The 15,601-nt window shown below is 36.2% G+C and overlaps 2 protein-coding genes across 2 annotated transcripts; one reads left to right on the forward strand and one right to left on the reverse strand.

Annotated features, from left to right (window-relative positions):
• Positions 1-4,564: 4,564 nt before the first annotated feature.
• LOC144573508 (uncharacterized) lies at positions 4,565-10,556 on the reverse strand. Its single transcript, XM_078323294.1, has 7 exons — positions 10,349-10,556; positions 9,981-10,150; positions 6,891-6,967; positions 5,858-5,923; positions 5,716-5,790; positions 5,217-5,291; positions 4,565-4,960 (listed from the first exon to the last, which is right to left on the reverse strand). Exons 1-7 carry the CDS (start codon positions 10,498-10,500, stop codon positions 4,679-4,681), a joined length of 897 nt encoding a protein of 298 aa, XP_078179420.1. The 5' UTR covers positions 10,501-10,556; the 3' UTR covers positions 4,565-4,678.
• A 513-nt stretch (positions 10,557-11,069) lies between these two features.
• On the forward strand, positions 11,070-15,181 carry LOC144573550 (putative RNA 3'-terminal phosphate cyclase-like protein). The gene is made up of 6 exons (XM_078323337.1): positions 11,070-11,356; positions 11,830-11,979; positions 12,355-12,539; positions 13,467-13,642; positions 14,046-14,259; positions 14,780-15,181. The coding sequence occupies exons 1-6, from the start codon at positions 11,152-11,154 to the stop codon at positions 14,987-14,989; spliced, it is 1,140 nt and encodes a 379-aa protein (XP_078179463.1). The 5' UTR covers positions 11,070-11,151; the 3' UTR covers positions 14,990-15,181.
• Positions 15,182-15,601: the final 420 nt, after the last annotated feature.

Here is a 15,601-nt window from a genome sequence, read left to right on the forward strand (position 1 = left end):
CTTTGTTTTTTATGTGCTTTCTGGGCCCAGCCCTGTATAAATTCTAGTAGCTAGCTTATAAATAAAATTTGTACTTTCTAGGCCCAGCCCTTGTTTCTAATTGTTCAAAATCTTTCAGTTACTTGGAAGTTGGAACAATGCTTTAATGTTGAGTTCAGTTCACCAGTTCTTTGGTAGAAATCACTATGAATATCAGTGCTTCGTGGATGGCTCATGGGGACAGGGATGGGAGGGGGGCCTGGGAATCATATTGCTAAGGAAAGGGGAGCTAAAGATTTACAGGTCAGCTAGGACCCAGGCTTGCTGTGCCATACAAGCGGAATCCTTGGCATTGAGAGCTGCTTTGGATATGGTTCAAGGCATGCGAATCGACAATTGCATTTTCTTTTCTGACAACCTGTCGCTGGTACAGCAGGTTACTGGTACAACCCCGCCTTCAAATGCCGACTGGAGGGCCTTCTCGGATATCCTGAACTCATGGCAAGTCCTCAGAGATAATCAATCCCTGACATGCGTACATATACCTAGGAGCCAGAATGAAATGGCGGACGCTTTAGCAAAATATGGGCGCATTAGGGGGTGGGAGTATGAAGGCTTTACTTTTCCCTGTTTTTTACCAGTATCCTCTGTGTAAGGGATTAGGATGGGAAGAGGGCTTGGGGTCTGCTTTCGGTTTAATTTTTTATCTGAACTATCATGTATTTGTAAGACAAATTTGTTGATGAATGGAATCACGACCTACGGGTTTTTGGAGACAAAAAAAAAAAAAAAAAAAAAATCACTATTATATATAAAAATAAATTAATCCCGTTAGCTAAGTTAAGGATATATATATGAGGAGGGATCAAGTTACAACACTTGAAAGTTACAACAAAGTTACAACATCATTTTTTTTTCATTTTCAAAGTCCAAATCGTCGATCCAAACCGTTAGATATTCAATCTATATTAAAATGTGCTTGCAGACCAAATTTTACATTTTTTGAAATTTTTTTGCTATTTATTAAGATGGGTACAAAATCGCTGTTTTTATTAAAATTCTGCACCATTAAAAAACAGCAATTTTGTACCCATCTTAATAAATAGCAAAAAAATTTCAAAAAATGTAAAATTTGGTCTGCAAGCACATTTTAATATAGATTGAATATCTAACGGTTTGGATCGACGATTTGGACTTTGAAAATGAAAAAAAATGATGTTGTAACTTTGTTGTAACTTGATCCCTCCTCTATATATATATATATATATATATATATATATATGAGTTAGGCTGGGGTGCTATGGATAGCATAGTGGTCTCTATGCTACGGCTCAATATTCGAGTTTTCAAAATCCAAACGGTCGATCCGAACCGTTCATCTTATTCTCCATATTAATATCTGCTTGGAGACCAAATTTTATAATTTTCTGAATTTTTTTACTATTTATTAAGCCACTTTGAAAATCGCTAATCCAACGGTTTTACTGTTTTGTGCAGCCACCGTTGGATCAACAATTTTGTAAAATACTTAATAAATAATAAAAAAATTCATAAAAATGTAAAATTTGGTCTCCAAGCAGATATTAATATGGAGAATAAGATGAACGGTTCGGATCGACCGTTTGAATTTTGAAAACTCGAATATTGAGCCGTAGCATAGAGGCCACTATGCTATCCATAGCACCCCAGCCTAACTCTATATATATATATATATATATATATATGAGTTAGGCTGGGGTGCTATGGATAGCATAGTGGCCTCCCGTGCTACGGCTCAATATTCGAGTTTTCAAAATCCAAACGGTCGATCCGAACCGTTCATCTTATTCTCCATATTAATATCTGCTTGGAGACCAAATTTTATAATTTTCTGAATTTTTTTACTATTTATTAAGCCACTTTGAAAATCGCTAATCCAACGGTTTTACTGTTTTGTGCAGCCACCGTTGGATCAACAATTTTGTAAAATACTTAATAAATAGTAAAAAAATTCAGAAAAATGTAAAATTTGGTCTCCAAGCAGATATTAATATGGAGAATAAGATGAACGGTTCGGATCGACCGTTTGGATTTTGAAAACTCGAATATTGAGCCGTAGCATAGAGGCCACTATGCTATCCATAGCACCCCAGCCTAACTCTATATATATATATATATATATATATATATATATATATATATTTTAATAAAGTGGGTACCCCCACCGATTTCTACTAGAAACTACAAGTGCAGCAGCGGATTGGTACCAAGCCGGTAGCAACATACTATAGTATCTTACAAAGACTTGTAGTATTTTATCCGTATTATAATTTCAGATCTGTATGATATTTATTAGCTTGAGTGTTATTGTGTGCTTGACTACATCCTGTTGTCTCTCTAGCTTTACCTCTGCATTTGTCAAGAGAAATTATGGAAAAAAAAATTTGAGTAAAGATTGGGAGTCAAGGCTCAAGACAATCTATATGCACCGGAATTTTTATATTTACCATTAAAAAAAATAAACAGAAAAACTATGAATTCTGTAGAATTATCTATTTAGTATGGACGTAATCTGTAGTTGAGTTCATGGGATTGGGTGAACTCATCATGTCGTTAAGTCCCACCAAAAGTGCTGAAATGTATTGGTTCCTACTCAATTTCAACGCTTTTGATGGACTCAATGACAGGTTGAGTCCACCCAATCCGTAGACTCAACCACAGGTTACATCCGTGGTTAATATTGAATTGATGTCGTTGAGTTCACCCAATCTGTGAACTCAACCAGAGGTTGCGTCCGTGGTGAATATGGAATTCTCACGGATCGCGGTTTATTGGTTTATCATTTTTTTGTGAATGGTAAACTTATTTTCGGCTGTAGTTAAGTCCACCCAATTTGTGGATTCAACCACAGGTTGCGTCTGTGAATATAGAATTTTCACAAAATTGTAGTTTATTGGTTTATCATTTTTGTGTGAATGGTGAATTTAAAAATTTCAACTATGCATTCATCTCCATTTTATCTGTCCTTTTTGTCATATCTTGTTGTATAAACTCAACAAGGCAGAATCAGAAAATTGTCATATTTTTGTCATATCTGGTCCTTTTTATCATAAGTGTTCTCTAATTTCATTTATGAGGAGTATAATAGTATATTTTTTTTTAAAAGACAACTGAAACCTTTCCTTTATCTACTTCCGTCTCTGTCGACATGCTTTGTTCGAAAATAAAATTGTGTGCATATAACAGTCAAAAGGCATGATACCTAGGAATTACATAAACAGAGAACAAAAGGCATGATTACTAGACATTCTGAAACGAATTAAGTATCCCAAATAAATAACATTGGCGTAAAAAGAAGACCGTCCCTTTATTAATTAGTATTGATCATGGTTATAAAGAGATATTATTGCATCTTGTATTTTCTCTAGTATTGTAAATAACGGTATGTGCTCGTCGGACTGATAGGGTACTGCCAAGCGATTAATAAAAAATAATTGGTCATAATTGAAAATAATTGACTGATTAGTCGAATAAATCTATGACGGTTATAAAGAGATATCATTGCACCTTGTATTTTCTCCAGTGTTGTAAATAACAGTATGCGCTCGTCGGACTGATAGTATATCACTAAGCAATTAATTAGGAATAACCGGTCATAATTGAAAATAATTGATCAATTAGTTGGGTAAATCTATGACGATTTGATCACGGCCAATAACTAATCAATCGATTAATCCTCGTAAATTACGCCGTTTTTTACAACAATGATTTTCTTAAATGGCCAATAATTGAACACCCGACACACTTATATCTAGGATCCGGAAAACTTTAAGATATTTCTCCATTATTCCACCAATAATGTTAAATCCACCTCCTGATACTGTTCCAGGAGAACATAATGTGGTATAAGGAGCCTGAGCTCCCTATTGCCATATTTCATTTAATTCATAGTCATGATCATCTTCGTCATTCTTGTCTGGTACGTACGATGACACATTGCTAGACATTGACTAAGGTATAAAAAAATCTAATAACAAATAATTCCCGACTTCAAATTATTTATTGATTTACTCGGGACCCTCTTTTTATTTTTATCTTATCAGTGAAGGTATGTCGTATCAATTCCTATCCTTAGCTCAGCCACTTGAGAAGATATTGTTGATTGTGTTAGACTGTGAAGTTGGTTTAATTAAAAAAAAGAGAGCTTGCCCCACCATGAATAAATATTCCATAGTAGTCTCATGAGACATGCAACTTGACTCGCAAGAATCTCATAATTGACCCAAATGAAAATAAAATGGGAGATTGAGGGAAAAACCCCAAATCTCATGAGACATGCAGAAATACCATACCAGTGGCAATTTAGTAATAAACTAATAATGTTCTTGTAACTAAATATCACAACTACACTTAAAAAAGAAGAAGATGCAAAATCTAAAGAATTTGTAAAATATAATTTGTGATAAGTATGATCTTTAAGCCGATTTAAAGGTATTTAACTCATAAATTTGAATTTTAACTGAATTTGCGCTCATAAATTGGAATTCTAACTGAATTTGTGCTCATCAAAATATATGAGGTCCACGAAAGCAACATGAATATACTCTACCAAAACAGAAATACCATACAAGGGGCAATTTAGTAATAATGTTCTTGTATCTAAAATTCACAAATACACTATTTTTTTTTTTTTTTTTTTGTAAAGATATAACATATTAATCTAACGGGGAGGAGGTGGTGGCGGTTGTGCAGAGTAACCCTGCATTGGCATAGGAGGCGGAAAACCACCCATCTGAGGTGGCGGTGCCATGTGGCGTGGAGGCCCGTTTGCAAATGATGGAGGTGGCGGTGGAGGCTGTGAGCCAGGTGGAGGAGGCATTCTAGGAGGTAGGCCTTGAGGCGGAGGTGGCGGTGGAGCTGAGAGGCCGTTTGATGGAGGTGGTGGTGGTGGTGGTGGTGGTTTGTTGGGTTCTACCGGTTTCACTTTGAAATATAACTGTAACTGTTTTATTACAAAGAGAAAAGAAACATGTGAGATGTATAAAAATTCAGCTGGGTTATGTAAAAAATAGAAGGGGGAATTAAAAAAATATACCCCTCGAAAACCTCAAAATTACGTGTTTACCCTTCTAAATTTCAAAAACTCACAAATTTACCCAATTTATTGAACTTTTCTATTAAAACTCATTTTGATTCTGAGGGGTATTCATGAAATTCCCCTAAAATAAGAAAGGAAAAAAGTGAAAGTATGAGCAAACCGTAAACATCTTCGAGTCGGGATCCCAGTGAGTGAAGAACTTGTTAGCCACTTTATCAATTTCCGTGCTGGGAATCTGACAATAGTAAAAAACTAACTAGGGTTAGCAGAGTAACTGAATAGCTATCAGGGCTTACAGCAAAAATTTTGTGTTTTTTAGTGGTCCAAGGATGTAGTAAAAATTTGAGGTGAAATTTTGAATCAAGTATGAATTTCTTGCATGTGAGCACATGACATCATTCATCAATTATTTGTGTTAGTTATAAATACATCACATGCAATAAGTAGAACCAATCATTCACTTATGGTATAGTGTTGGTACTTCACTTATCAAAAGAGAATGCACTTTTTACCAGGGGCCCAGCCAGAAAATTTAGATAGGGGGACTAGTAAATAAGTTTCGTGTAAATCATTTTATGAGGCGGGCTTAGCATATTTTGTAGGGGGTGCTTAGCATATTTTTAGGGAGTGCTTAGCATATTTTTGTGCAGCAAACTAACCTTGAATCCAACAGTTTCATATGGTTCAGCAGCAAATAGGAGATACTGGTATCTCTTGTCACAAGCTTGGACCCTCTGTATTTATAAAATAAAATTAGTAGGAGAAGTCGACAAATTACTGAATTTTAAAATAAAATTTCACCTGCTCGAACGAAGACATGAATCGATGCCGTGGCTTGGCGTTATCTTCAATTTCCGGGTACAAAATCTGAAATGGGGAAAAGATATTTCCAAATTACTATGGGAAGTTTGACAAGAAACATAAATTAGTAAGCTTAACAAAGATATTGCACCCATAATTTAAAACAAAAATAGTATTTTTTTTCATGACATTTTTCCAATTGATTCAGTTTTTTTGAGATTTTTGTTTCATCAGTTTTTTACTTCTCACCATTATATTCCATGTAGAGAGATTCCTACCAAATAAATGGTGTTGTACTAACTTATTCTTTTGCAACTAACACTCAACATTTTACTGTATTTGAAAAATAAATTCTGCATTTTTGGTAAATGTATAACCTTTAGGTTTAACAAAAAAATGTAGAACTTATTTGTTTTCTTTTTATTCCTATTAAAAATAGAAGCAGTGGCTCTTAGCCCTCGACCTTGTCACATTAAATCAACCAAACCACCAGAGTCTTAAACATAACATAATAAGTAACCGTTCTTTAATTCAATTTGGCAATTTATATGTTACAGTAGAACAGGATATGCCTGTATAATGTCATTAATAAAAAGGTTTGGTGCTATTTGCATGTATGTCAGAAAACTCGGGTACCAGTTGCCAATAGCACAGCAAAACAATTTCCATAACACAGCAGGTACAAGAGTGAGGCTATGGTACTATGCATAGTGCGGATTGGTCTATACTATGGATCAATATCTTTGTTTTCAAAGTTTAAATAGTTGATCTGAACCATGCAATATGATTTCCAAACAAAAATGTACTTGCACACTAAATTTTTCATCTTTTTTACTATTATCTTAGATAGGCAGAAAATCAATACTTTTGAATGGTCTAGAATCTTTAGATCGAGTAAACCTTTACCTATCTAAAAATATAGTAACAAAAAATCTTAAAAATATAAAATTTGATCTACAAGTACATTTTCATATGGAGATCATATTGAACGGTTCAGATTGATTGTTTACTTGCACAATAAAATGATTAGTACCTGGAAAAGAAGAGAGCGTTGTTTCGTCTCCGGATCGTATTGTTTTGTAACCCTGTAACCCGGTCTCCCTATCTTAACTGCAAACACAAACAGAGAAGCACAGACAAGTAAAAATTAGTTAAGAATACGAAAAGTAATGTGAAGTAAAGGGTTTCTCAAGTAATACCTCTAGGGGTGTCAATGGTACCCTTTTATCCATTTATCCGACCCATATCGTATCTGATAAGACAGGTATGGGTAAAGATTATTTAGTCCCCGTTACCCTATACATTAATTAGTCAAATAAAAATTATAAAATTATATAGAGTCCGGCTAATGTTATAACATTAGAATTTCAGAGAAAGTTATAATAACTTCTAAATCATTCTAAATCGTCGGATCTGCTTTCTGATTCGCACTTAATCAGATTTCACGAAACGGAAAAAATTAGATGGAGTCCGCTTCGTTAGTAGAATTTCCCAATATTTTTTCTCTCCCTCGCCTATCTCTTCTGTCTAATTTCCCCTTTCCTTTTCTTCCTCTTCCCCGCCTATCTTTCCTCTGTGTAATTTCCCTCTTTATGCTCCTCTCCTCTTGCACTTCCTGCTCTCTTCTCGCCATTGTTGAATTCCCTCTCTGGTTTCAACCCGCCTTTCTTGATTCACCATCGCTGAACTCTCTTCTCGCCATCGCGATTGCCTCTCCTTCTCTTGCTGTCAGCTGGTTTCGACCCGCCTAATCTTGATTCGCCCAAGAACCGGTGTAGTTGGTAAGTTTCTCTCTCTCTCTCTCTTGGCCGCCCGTACTTTTCCTTGCTCCCACGAAGAGGATAGTGAATTTGAGAGTGAAAATGACATGCTTTGAGTAGAAATGAGTTTGGATGTGCTCTGAAATAGTACATGACCAATATTGTTTTACATTAAACTGATAACAATAGTGCACATACTGGATATATTTGTATTTGACTTGCTGTTTGAATTCTATGTGACATGAAAGTTGTTATTTCAGTTGTATTCAAGCTCATATGAGTTGTTGTTTCTCTGTGAAAATTTATTTTTCAAATTTTAATGACTTCAGGCCAATCACTAGTAATTGGGTAGGTTTTGTAAAAAATATATGTCCATCTGTAATAGAAATTACATTAGTACGAATATTAGGCTGAAACATGCGTAATTGAGTCTCCATTATTGATGATATGGAGAAATCCATGATATGTGGATAAAATTAATTAGCTTAACTATTTCAATAATCTCTTAACTGTTTAACACAAGGACAATTTTGTCATAAAATTAGAATATTACAACAACAGTTGTCAATCAAAAAAAGAAAACTACAACTCTATTTCATATTGCCGAAACTAATACTTAATTTTAAAAGATGTATCTTCACTCTCAAATTCACTCAGCTACTGCACTACTCCATGCACTGAGCTATTTGAGAGAGTACCACAACGTTCAGAGGAGTTGCAAGTGCACTTATATTGAGAACCGATTAATTGTAATTTTGCAATTAATTAGATAACTAGAATGTACAGACCTTTTTTTTATCCAATGAAATTGTCAGGGCTAAAAGCCCCTGCCTTCAAAATAAAATAAACTTATTGAGAGAGTATCTCATGCCAGTAAATTCAGGGGCATAGGGGGATATGATTTCGTTAATGAAATCGGTGGGTATATATTCACTGTTGTCAATACATATCTATATAGACACACACACGCTGCACCTGCTGTCACTGCTGCTCTATGCCTAATTGAGGTGTCAACTGTCAACGGTAACTTGATAATTTTTTGAAGAGGGTTATGTACATACTGGACATATTTTAGAGGGAAGTTGTTTGTACTTTCTCTATCATGGCACATGTCATATATTCACGTTTTTAGAGGCATACAGAAATATTCTTAAGTTATTCGATGTCAATTTTCATATAACATATAATTTTAGTTTTTAATTTCTTTTGCTTTCTTTTTACTGTTAGAGCTTTTCATGCTACCATGTATTAAATTGAGCACCATTTCAGTTGGGAGAACAGTGTGGTACAACAAGCGAAGAAGGACTAGCAGAGGGATGGTCTCGTACCAGCAATTGGTAAGCTACAGGAGATACTGGTAAGGCGGGAGAAGCTGTCAGAAATGTAGAATTGATTTTTTTCATATGGACCCCTAACTGATTGGGTATTCGCATAAAGAAAAGGGACGGTATTTGGATGGAGAGTCAATTGGCCATTTAGATGAAGTGTTGAGATTTACTTGCTTTTACGTTTTTACTTTTTAGTTTATTACTACTTTATGTTAATTAGAGGAATTTAATCTTAAGATGTAGAGCTTTGTTTTTCTTCAATTGAATACACGGGTTTTCCTCAAAATAAAAAAAAAAGAGCACAGAGACGGAAGAGAGATAGAAACAGAGGCAGACGGAAGGAAATTAAATAGCGAACCAACGGAGTTACGGAGGAATTATTTTAACATTCCGTTCCGTGAAGTATGATCAGCGTTATGATCAAGTGCGAATCCAAAAGCATATCCGACAGTTAAGAAGTTATTATAACTTTCTCTGAAATTCTAATGTTATGACATTAGCCGGACTCAATTATATATATTGATATATATATTTATATGGGAATGATGCATGATATAATATAGTTTTATGCTTGGCCCATATATATCTATTCAATGGCACCATTTTATCTATTTAGTCGACCCGTACCGCATCCGATAAGATGGGCATGGGTAAGATTTTTTTTCATTGGCTTATCGGGTGGTAAGGATACAATTTTTTTAGCTTAATGGGTAAGGGTTTGAAATGCTTCCACCTGACCTGCATCGTACCCCCCATTGACCCCCCCTAAATACCTCCTAGACAACAAATGTTCTCCAATACATACTCACACAAGAAATAACACCAAAAGTAAAGAATAAACACAACACGCTGAGATAAATCCTAAAACTGAGATAAATCCTAAGACTGAGATAAACCCAAAAAATGAGATAAATCTTGTCAGCAGTGCTGTACTGGTATGGGTAATATTTTTTTCGTTAGCTTATCAGGTACAGTAAGAAAAAGAAATTATGTATTATATAAAAGAGAGAAAGAGAGAGAGAGAGAGAGAGATACCAGATTTTTTGACAGAAACCTTGCGCTTGTGAGGCTGGGGTTGGGCTGGGGCGTCCTTGGCCTCACGGGCAGCCCGCTTGGCCAAATTGGTCTGATGCCGCTTTCCCTGCGTGTGGGCCAGGTAGTTCCCCTCATTGTTATGCAGTGTTAAACAAAGCTTGCACTCATAGCTATACAAAATAGAACATTCGTCAGATAATGTTTAATTCAAATTTCAACAATTTAGTAAGGGAATACTAAACACGGCTTGAATTTTCAATGAAAAGTAATTTTCGATTTTCTCAAAATTATCTAATAAACCCTAAGACTAGAAAGAGGGAGGAGAATGAATTAGGGTTTTAAGGGTTTTGAGAGAGAGAGAAGAAGACCTGCCGAGGTGGTTACGCATGAAATAGGGATCCTTAGCGAGGTCTATGGTCTCGAGAGCGAGGCGGCGGAGCCTCTCCCGCCGGTCAATGGCCTCATTCTGAGCCGTCGCTGCGCCCCCGCTCCCCGGCTTCGATCCCCACTCTCTGTCCATTTTCTCTCTCCTCTTCTCGACAGTCGACACTCCTCTCTTCTCGCTTTACTACCCATCCACTAGTTAACCACAATTCTTTTCCCCAGAGTTAACTCAAATTTTGAATGTAGATCCATACCGTTGATCTGTTCTAGCACAAATATTAAAGGCTCTGAACATTCCACCTCGGTTCGAATCTAAACCCAAAATTTGAGTTACCTTAGAGATATTGACTCAGTAAAGCAATGAAAAGCCAAGCCCAATATATTATTTTCTTAGCGAACTAACAAAAAAGACCACCCCATTTAAGCCCAACTATTAACTCTATTTCCTTTGAGGTTTTAAGACAGTAAGGCCCAGTGTCTTTTCTTCTGGTAAATAAAATTGAACTGATGCCTATAACGAAATGTGGTGTTGTATTATTAACGTTAACCAGCTCTAAATTGGGCCTTATAAAGGAACCAACAGAATTATAAACCGGGCCTGGTAAAATATGACAAAACTTCTGAACTTTAAAGCCCAAATCAGCACTCGCTGTTGAAATCAATATCAAATCTAAGTATGGGTTTTTCCTCAAAAAAAAAAAAAGCAGTAGGGTTTAGACATACGATCAGAGAGGGAAATCACCACAGCTGGGGTTTTGGTTCAGCATCGATTCGACGGAGAAGAGAGATGGGGAAAGTGGCGTACAAGAGGCTGAAGGGGAGTAGGCACTTAAGACAGCGTTTAGTTCTAGCGACGCTGGCGGGGACGCCGGTGGTGGTGGAAGACATACGTTCGGAGGAGTCCTCTCCGGGGCTCAGGTCGTATGAGGTCTCTCTTCTCCGCCTCCTCGAATCCATCTCCGACGATTGCCTCGTTGAAATCAACGAGACTGGTTTGTTCCTTATTACAAAACCATCGTTTGGGATGTATCCTATTTTTGCTGATTTCATCATCCATTTTACTTCATTTGCAACTAAAACCAGACATTTCTAGGTTAATATATGCTGTTAAACACACGGTTTTCATAAAGAGGATAGACATCAGTTATCCATGAATTCGGCCGACTACCTCACTGAAATCTGTGGCGCATGGTCTAAGTAATAAGATTTCATAGAAGGCAATAGCTGCATCTGAAATTGGCTTAACTTCTGTTGTCAGTATCTGGCGAACATTCTTTTCCTTGCACTAACATAGCAGTGATATTTGCAAATTACTCAAAGATGTTTACTGTATGATCCAAGTCAGATATGTAGGGTGCTATGTGCAAACATTTAGAGCATATTTTACTTTTAATCTTCTATGTTTGATATCAAATGATATGCAAGTCTCAATTTCTCTCTTATGTTTATAATTATTTTTGTTCAGGGACAAAACTGAGGTACAAACCAGGAGTACTGATGGGTGGCAAAAGGCATGTGCACGACTGTGGCCTCAGCAGATCCATTGGTTATTTCATTGAGCCTTTGATTATTCTTGGTCTGTTTGGAAAGAAACCTCTCACCATTAGGCTCAAAGGTTTGTTAGTCTATTTTTTAGATGGTGCATATATTATCATTGTTGATCAGTTCATGTTAGTAATTGCCAGTGTAAAGTGTAAACATAAGAGAGTACCTTTGTCTGCTCTATTGGCATTTTGCAAAACTAGTTATCTTTTTTTTTTTCAGTTTTCGTACATGTTTATTATCACGTGTTATGTTTTTCTACATAATTTAGAGGTAAAGAGTAAACCTATAAGGGTTTACCCTTAAAGTGCAAGTCCTTACAAGAACTCAATTCGTTGCCAGGTTTATGATATACATACATTTCACAAATTACCATGCTTTCATCTTTCACACTGCTTTGATATTTCATCTATTACACCATCTTTTCTTTGAACGTAATTTTGTGCAGGGATAACGAATGACTCAAAAGACCCATCAGTTGATACCTTCAGAACAACTACACTGCACATGCTAAAGCGATTTGCCGTCCCCATAGGTGATGGTCTCGATTTGAAAATAGAGCGGCGAGGAGCCCCACCTCTAGGAGGTGGTGATGTCCTTCTTCAAATCCCGATCGTCCCTAGTAATTTGTCGGTGAGTCTTCATTGCATCGTTTTTCCTGTCTTACCTTGTAGTTATCTCCGGTTATAGTTTCTTTCCATAACGGGTCATTCTGGTAATTCATTGCTGCTGCCCCCATATAATGGTTTGTAGTTGATCTCGAGCTTGAGTTTTTTTATCCTAGGTTGTTTGTTCTTCTTCAAATCCCGATCGTCCCTAGTAATTTGTCGGTGAGTCTTCATTGCATCGTTTTTCCTGTCTTACCTTGTAGTTGTCTCCGGTTATAGTTTCTTTCCATAACGGGTCATTCTGGTAATTAATTGCTGCTGCCCCCATATAATGGTTTGTAGTTGATCTCGAGCTTGAGTTTTTTTCTCCTAGGTTGTTTGTTCTTCTTCAAATCCCGATCGTCCCTAGTAATTTGTCGGTGAGTCTTCATTGCATCGTTTTTCCTGTCTTACCTTGTAGTTGTCTCCGGTTATAGTTTCTTTCCATAACGGGTCATTCTGGTAATTAATTGCTGCTGCCCCCATATAATGGTTTGTAGTTGATCTCGAGCTTGAGTTTTTTTCTCCTAGGTTGTTTGTTCTTCTTCAAATCCCGATCGTCCCTAGTAATTTGTCGGTGAGTCTTCATTGCATCGTTTTTCCTGTCTTACCTTGTAGTTGTCTCCGGTTATAGTTTCTTTCCATAACGGGTCATTCTGGCAATTCATTGCTGCTGCCCCCATATAATGGTTTGTAGTTGATCTCGAGCTTGAGTTTTTTTCTCCTGGGTTGTTTGTTATTGGTGGGGAATGTGGGTAATGTTGGTTGGGTTTTGGTAAGACCAATGTTCTTTTCTTTGGTTTTGTACACATCTGATTTGTAGGGCTAGGATGTTTTGTATATGAACGAAGTATTACAACAAGATCTTTGTTATGTTTTTGTTTGTTTATTAATTTTGGAATTTCATGTTCAGGCGGCTCATTGGATAGATGAGGGAATGGTAAAGAGGATCAGAGGAATTGCTTTCTCAACTAAGGTTTCTCCCCAAACTGTGAACAGCATGATTTATGCTGCCCGTGGGATTTTTAATAGTTTCATACCAGATGTGCATATTTTCAGTGACGTCAGAACAAATGCCACTGGTGGGAGGTAAATATTGATTATTAATTTGTTCTTAAACCAAGTTCTATTGCCCTGACATATATAATAGTTATTTTTCTCCTAAATAATTAGAACAGAGAGGTATAACCTGTTAGTACCAGCATCAATATTGCGATCTAGCAAGACCAGAAGGATTATCCCAAAGTATTTAAATATTTCATCTCAAAAATTTGAGAAAAAAAAAAGATGTTAGTTTTGTCAAACAGGTTCCATTAATTAATACCAACCAGTCAGGCTCCCAGCAAAGAAAAAATGGAATTGCATCAATGAACTTTGCTTGGTTGCAAACATTCAGTTTTAATAAAAGTAATATCTGAACTAATATAGGCAGCTTACAAAAATGGCCTTACGATAAGATAAATTTTCTCTACAATTGTTTTTATTTTGCCAGTTCACCGGGTTATGGCATATCTCTAGTGGCCGAAACAACCACAGGTTGTCTAATATCAGCTGATATGGCTGTTAGTGACCGAAAAACTGATGAAATGGAAGAAGAAATGGATGAAAAACCCAATTTGATACCCCCAGAAGAGCTTGGGGTACAAGCTGCCTCGATGTTGCTTGAAGAAATAGAACAGGGAGGAGTGGTTGACTCAACCCATCAGGTCAGTTCTCGGGTTGATATGTGCCTGTACCATACTTTTATGGTACTGTATGCAGCAACAGTTATTACTTTTTATTATTTTTTTCACTGTATGAGAAAACCAAAGGCTGTGAAGTGGTGCCAAGCAGTACTGGCATAATACCAAAAATTTAGGCTGTGAATGGCTTTACCTTTTGTTTGTGTTCTAATGGATGCTGTAATGCAGTCTACATTTTGAGAAATTCTACATGAAACTGGTGGTTTCACCCTCTCTGAACTCGCAAGATTTCAAGATACCCATTTTTTCTCCTATATTTCTCTCTACACAGATAGAAAATAAGTATATTTTGGTTACTTCACATATAAAGGTGTTCAACTATGGATTTCTTTTTTTTTCCTTTTGGGGCAAATAGTAGTTCCTTTTATTGTTGAGGTGTTCAACTATTCATTGATGTTCTGTGTGGTTATGCATGATTTTTTTTTTTTAAATTTATATTATATTCCAAAAATTGTTAATTTGACCTCTGTTTTCATTTAAACAGGGTTTATTATTTATTTTGTGCGCTCTGTGTCCACCTGACATATCGAAGGTGCGCGTAGGAAAGCTCACACCATATGGCATAGAAACTCTAAGAAATATCAGAGATTTTCTTGGTGTGAAATTTGATATTAAACCTGATCCAAATTCTGGCACTGTCTTGCTCAAGTGTCTTGGGTCGGGTATGAAGAACCTCTCAAGAAAGGTATCCTAAGGCTTAAATGTATATTTGCATGGCTATATTATCTTATACAGGTAATTTTAACAAAGGGGTTTGTCTCTTTCCTGGGTCAGCAGTTTTGTTGTGATGGAGCTTTCCTGTGTAAGCAATTTTATTATTTGTCTGAAATCAATTTTTCATAATTTTGTTATGTTTGTAGTTTATAGATATTGTTCAACTTTTGTATGAGGTGCATGAGGTCAAATCTGGTTTAAAATGATTAGGTGTCAGTTTTGATCTTTCATCTCTAGTTTCCAGAACTATAACAAACGAAAGAGAAAGAAAAGGTGTCGTGGCTTTAATTTGCTTAATATGGCCAATGGTAAAGGTATAAACTGGAGAGACAGTATAGTATGCTGGTGCTATTATATTACAAAGTTTAGTGGCTGGTGAGGTCTGCTTGGTATTTCTTAGGTGACATGCGTTTGAAACTGATAATTTTCCGAAAGCTCTTTATATTGGCAGAAGGTATCACTTATCTTTTGTGGGTCCATAAGCATATTTAGAGGATTGCTTATATAGTATATGCAGCCAAGTTTGGTGCCTGATGTCTTAGTTTATTTTATATGATCTGCTTTTAAGTTTTGTAATGTTGTTGCATAGTTT

This window comes from Carex rostrata, chromosome 2 (genome assembly GCF_964058835.1).
Source record: "Carex rostrata chromosome 2, lpCarRost1.2, whole genome shotgun sequence".
Classification (NCBI taxonomy): Eukaryota; Viridiplantae; Streptophyta; class Magnoliopsida; order Poales; family Cyperaceae; genus Carex; species Carex rostrata.

Excerpts from the sequence above, each read along its gene's own strand:
- LOC144573508 (XM_078323294.1), bottom strand. The coding sequence starts at position 10,500 with ATGGACAGAGAGTGGGGATCGAAGCCGGGGAGCGGGGGCGCAGCGACG. Across the intron at positions 5,791-5,857 it reads TCATGTCTTCGTTCGAGCAG|AGGGTCCAAGCTTGTGACAA; the intron begins GTGAAATTTTAT and ends TTATAAATACAG. Across the intron at positions 4,961-5,216 it reads CCGACTCGAAGATGTTTACG|TTACAGTTATATTTCAAAGT; the intron begins GTTTGCTCATAC and ends GTAATAAAACAG.
- LOC144573550 (XM_078323337.1), top strand. The coding sequence starts at position 11,152 with ATGGGGAAAGTGGCGTACAAGAGGCTGAAGGGGAGTAGGCACTTAAGA. Across the intron at positions 11,357-11,829 it reads CGTTGAAATCAACGAGACTG|GGACAAAACTGAGGTACAAA; the intron begins GTTTGTTCCTTA and ends ATTTTTGTTCAG. Across the intron at positions 11,980-12,354 it reads TCTCACCATTAGGCTCAAAG|GGATAACGAATGACTCAAAA; the intron begins GTTTGTTAGTCT and ends AATTTTGTGCAG.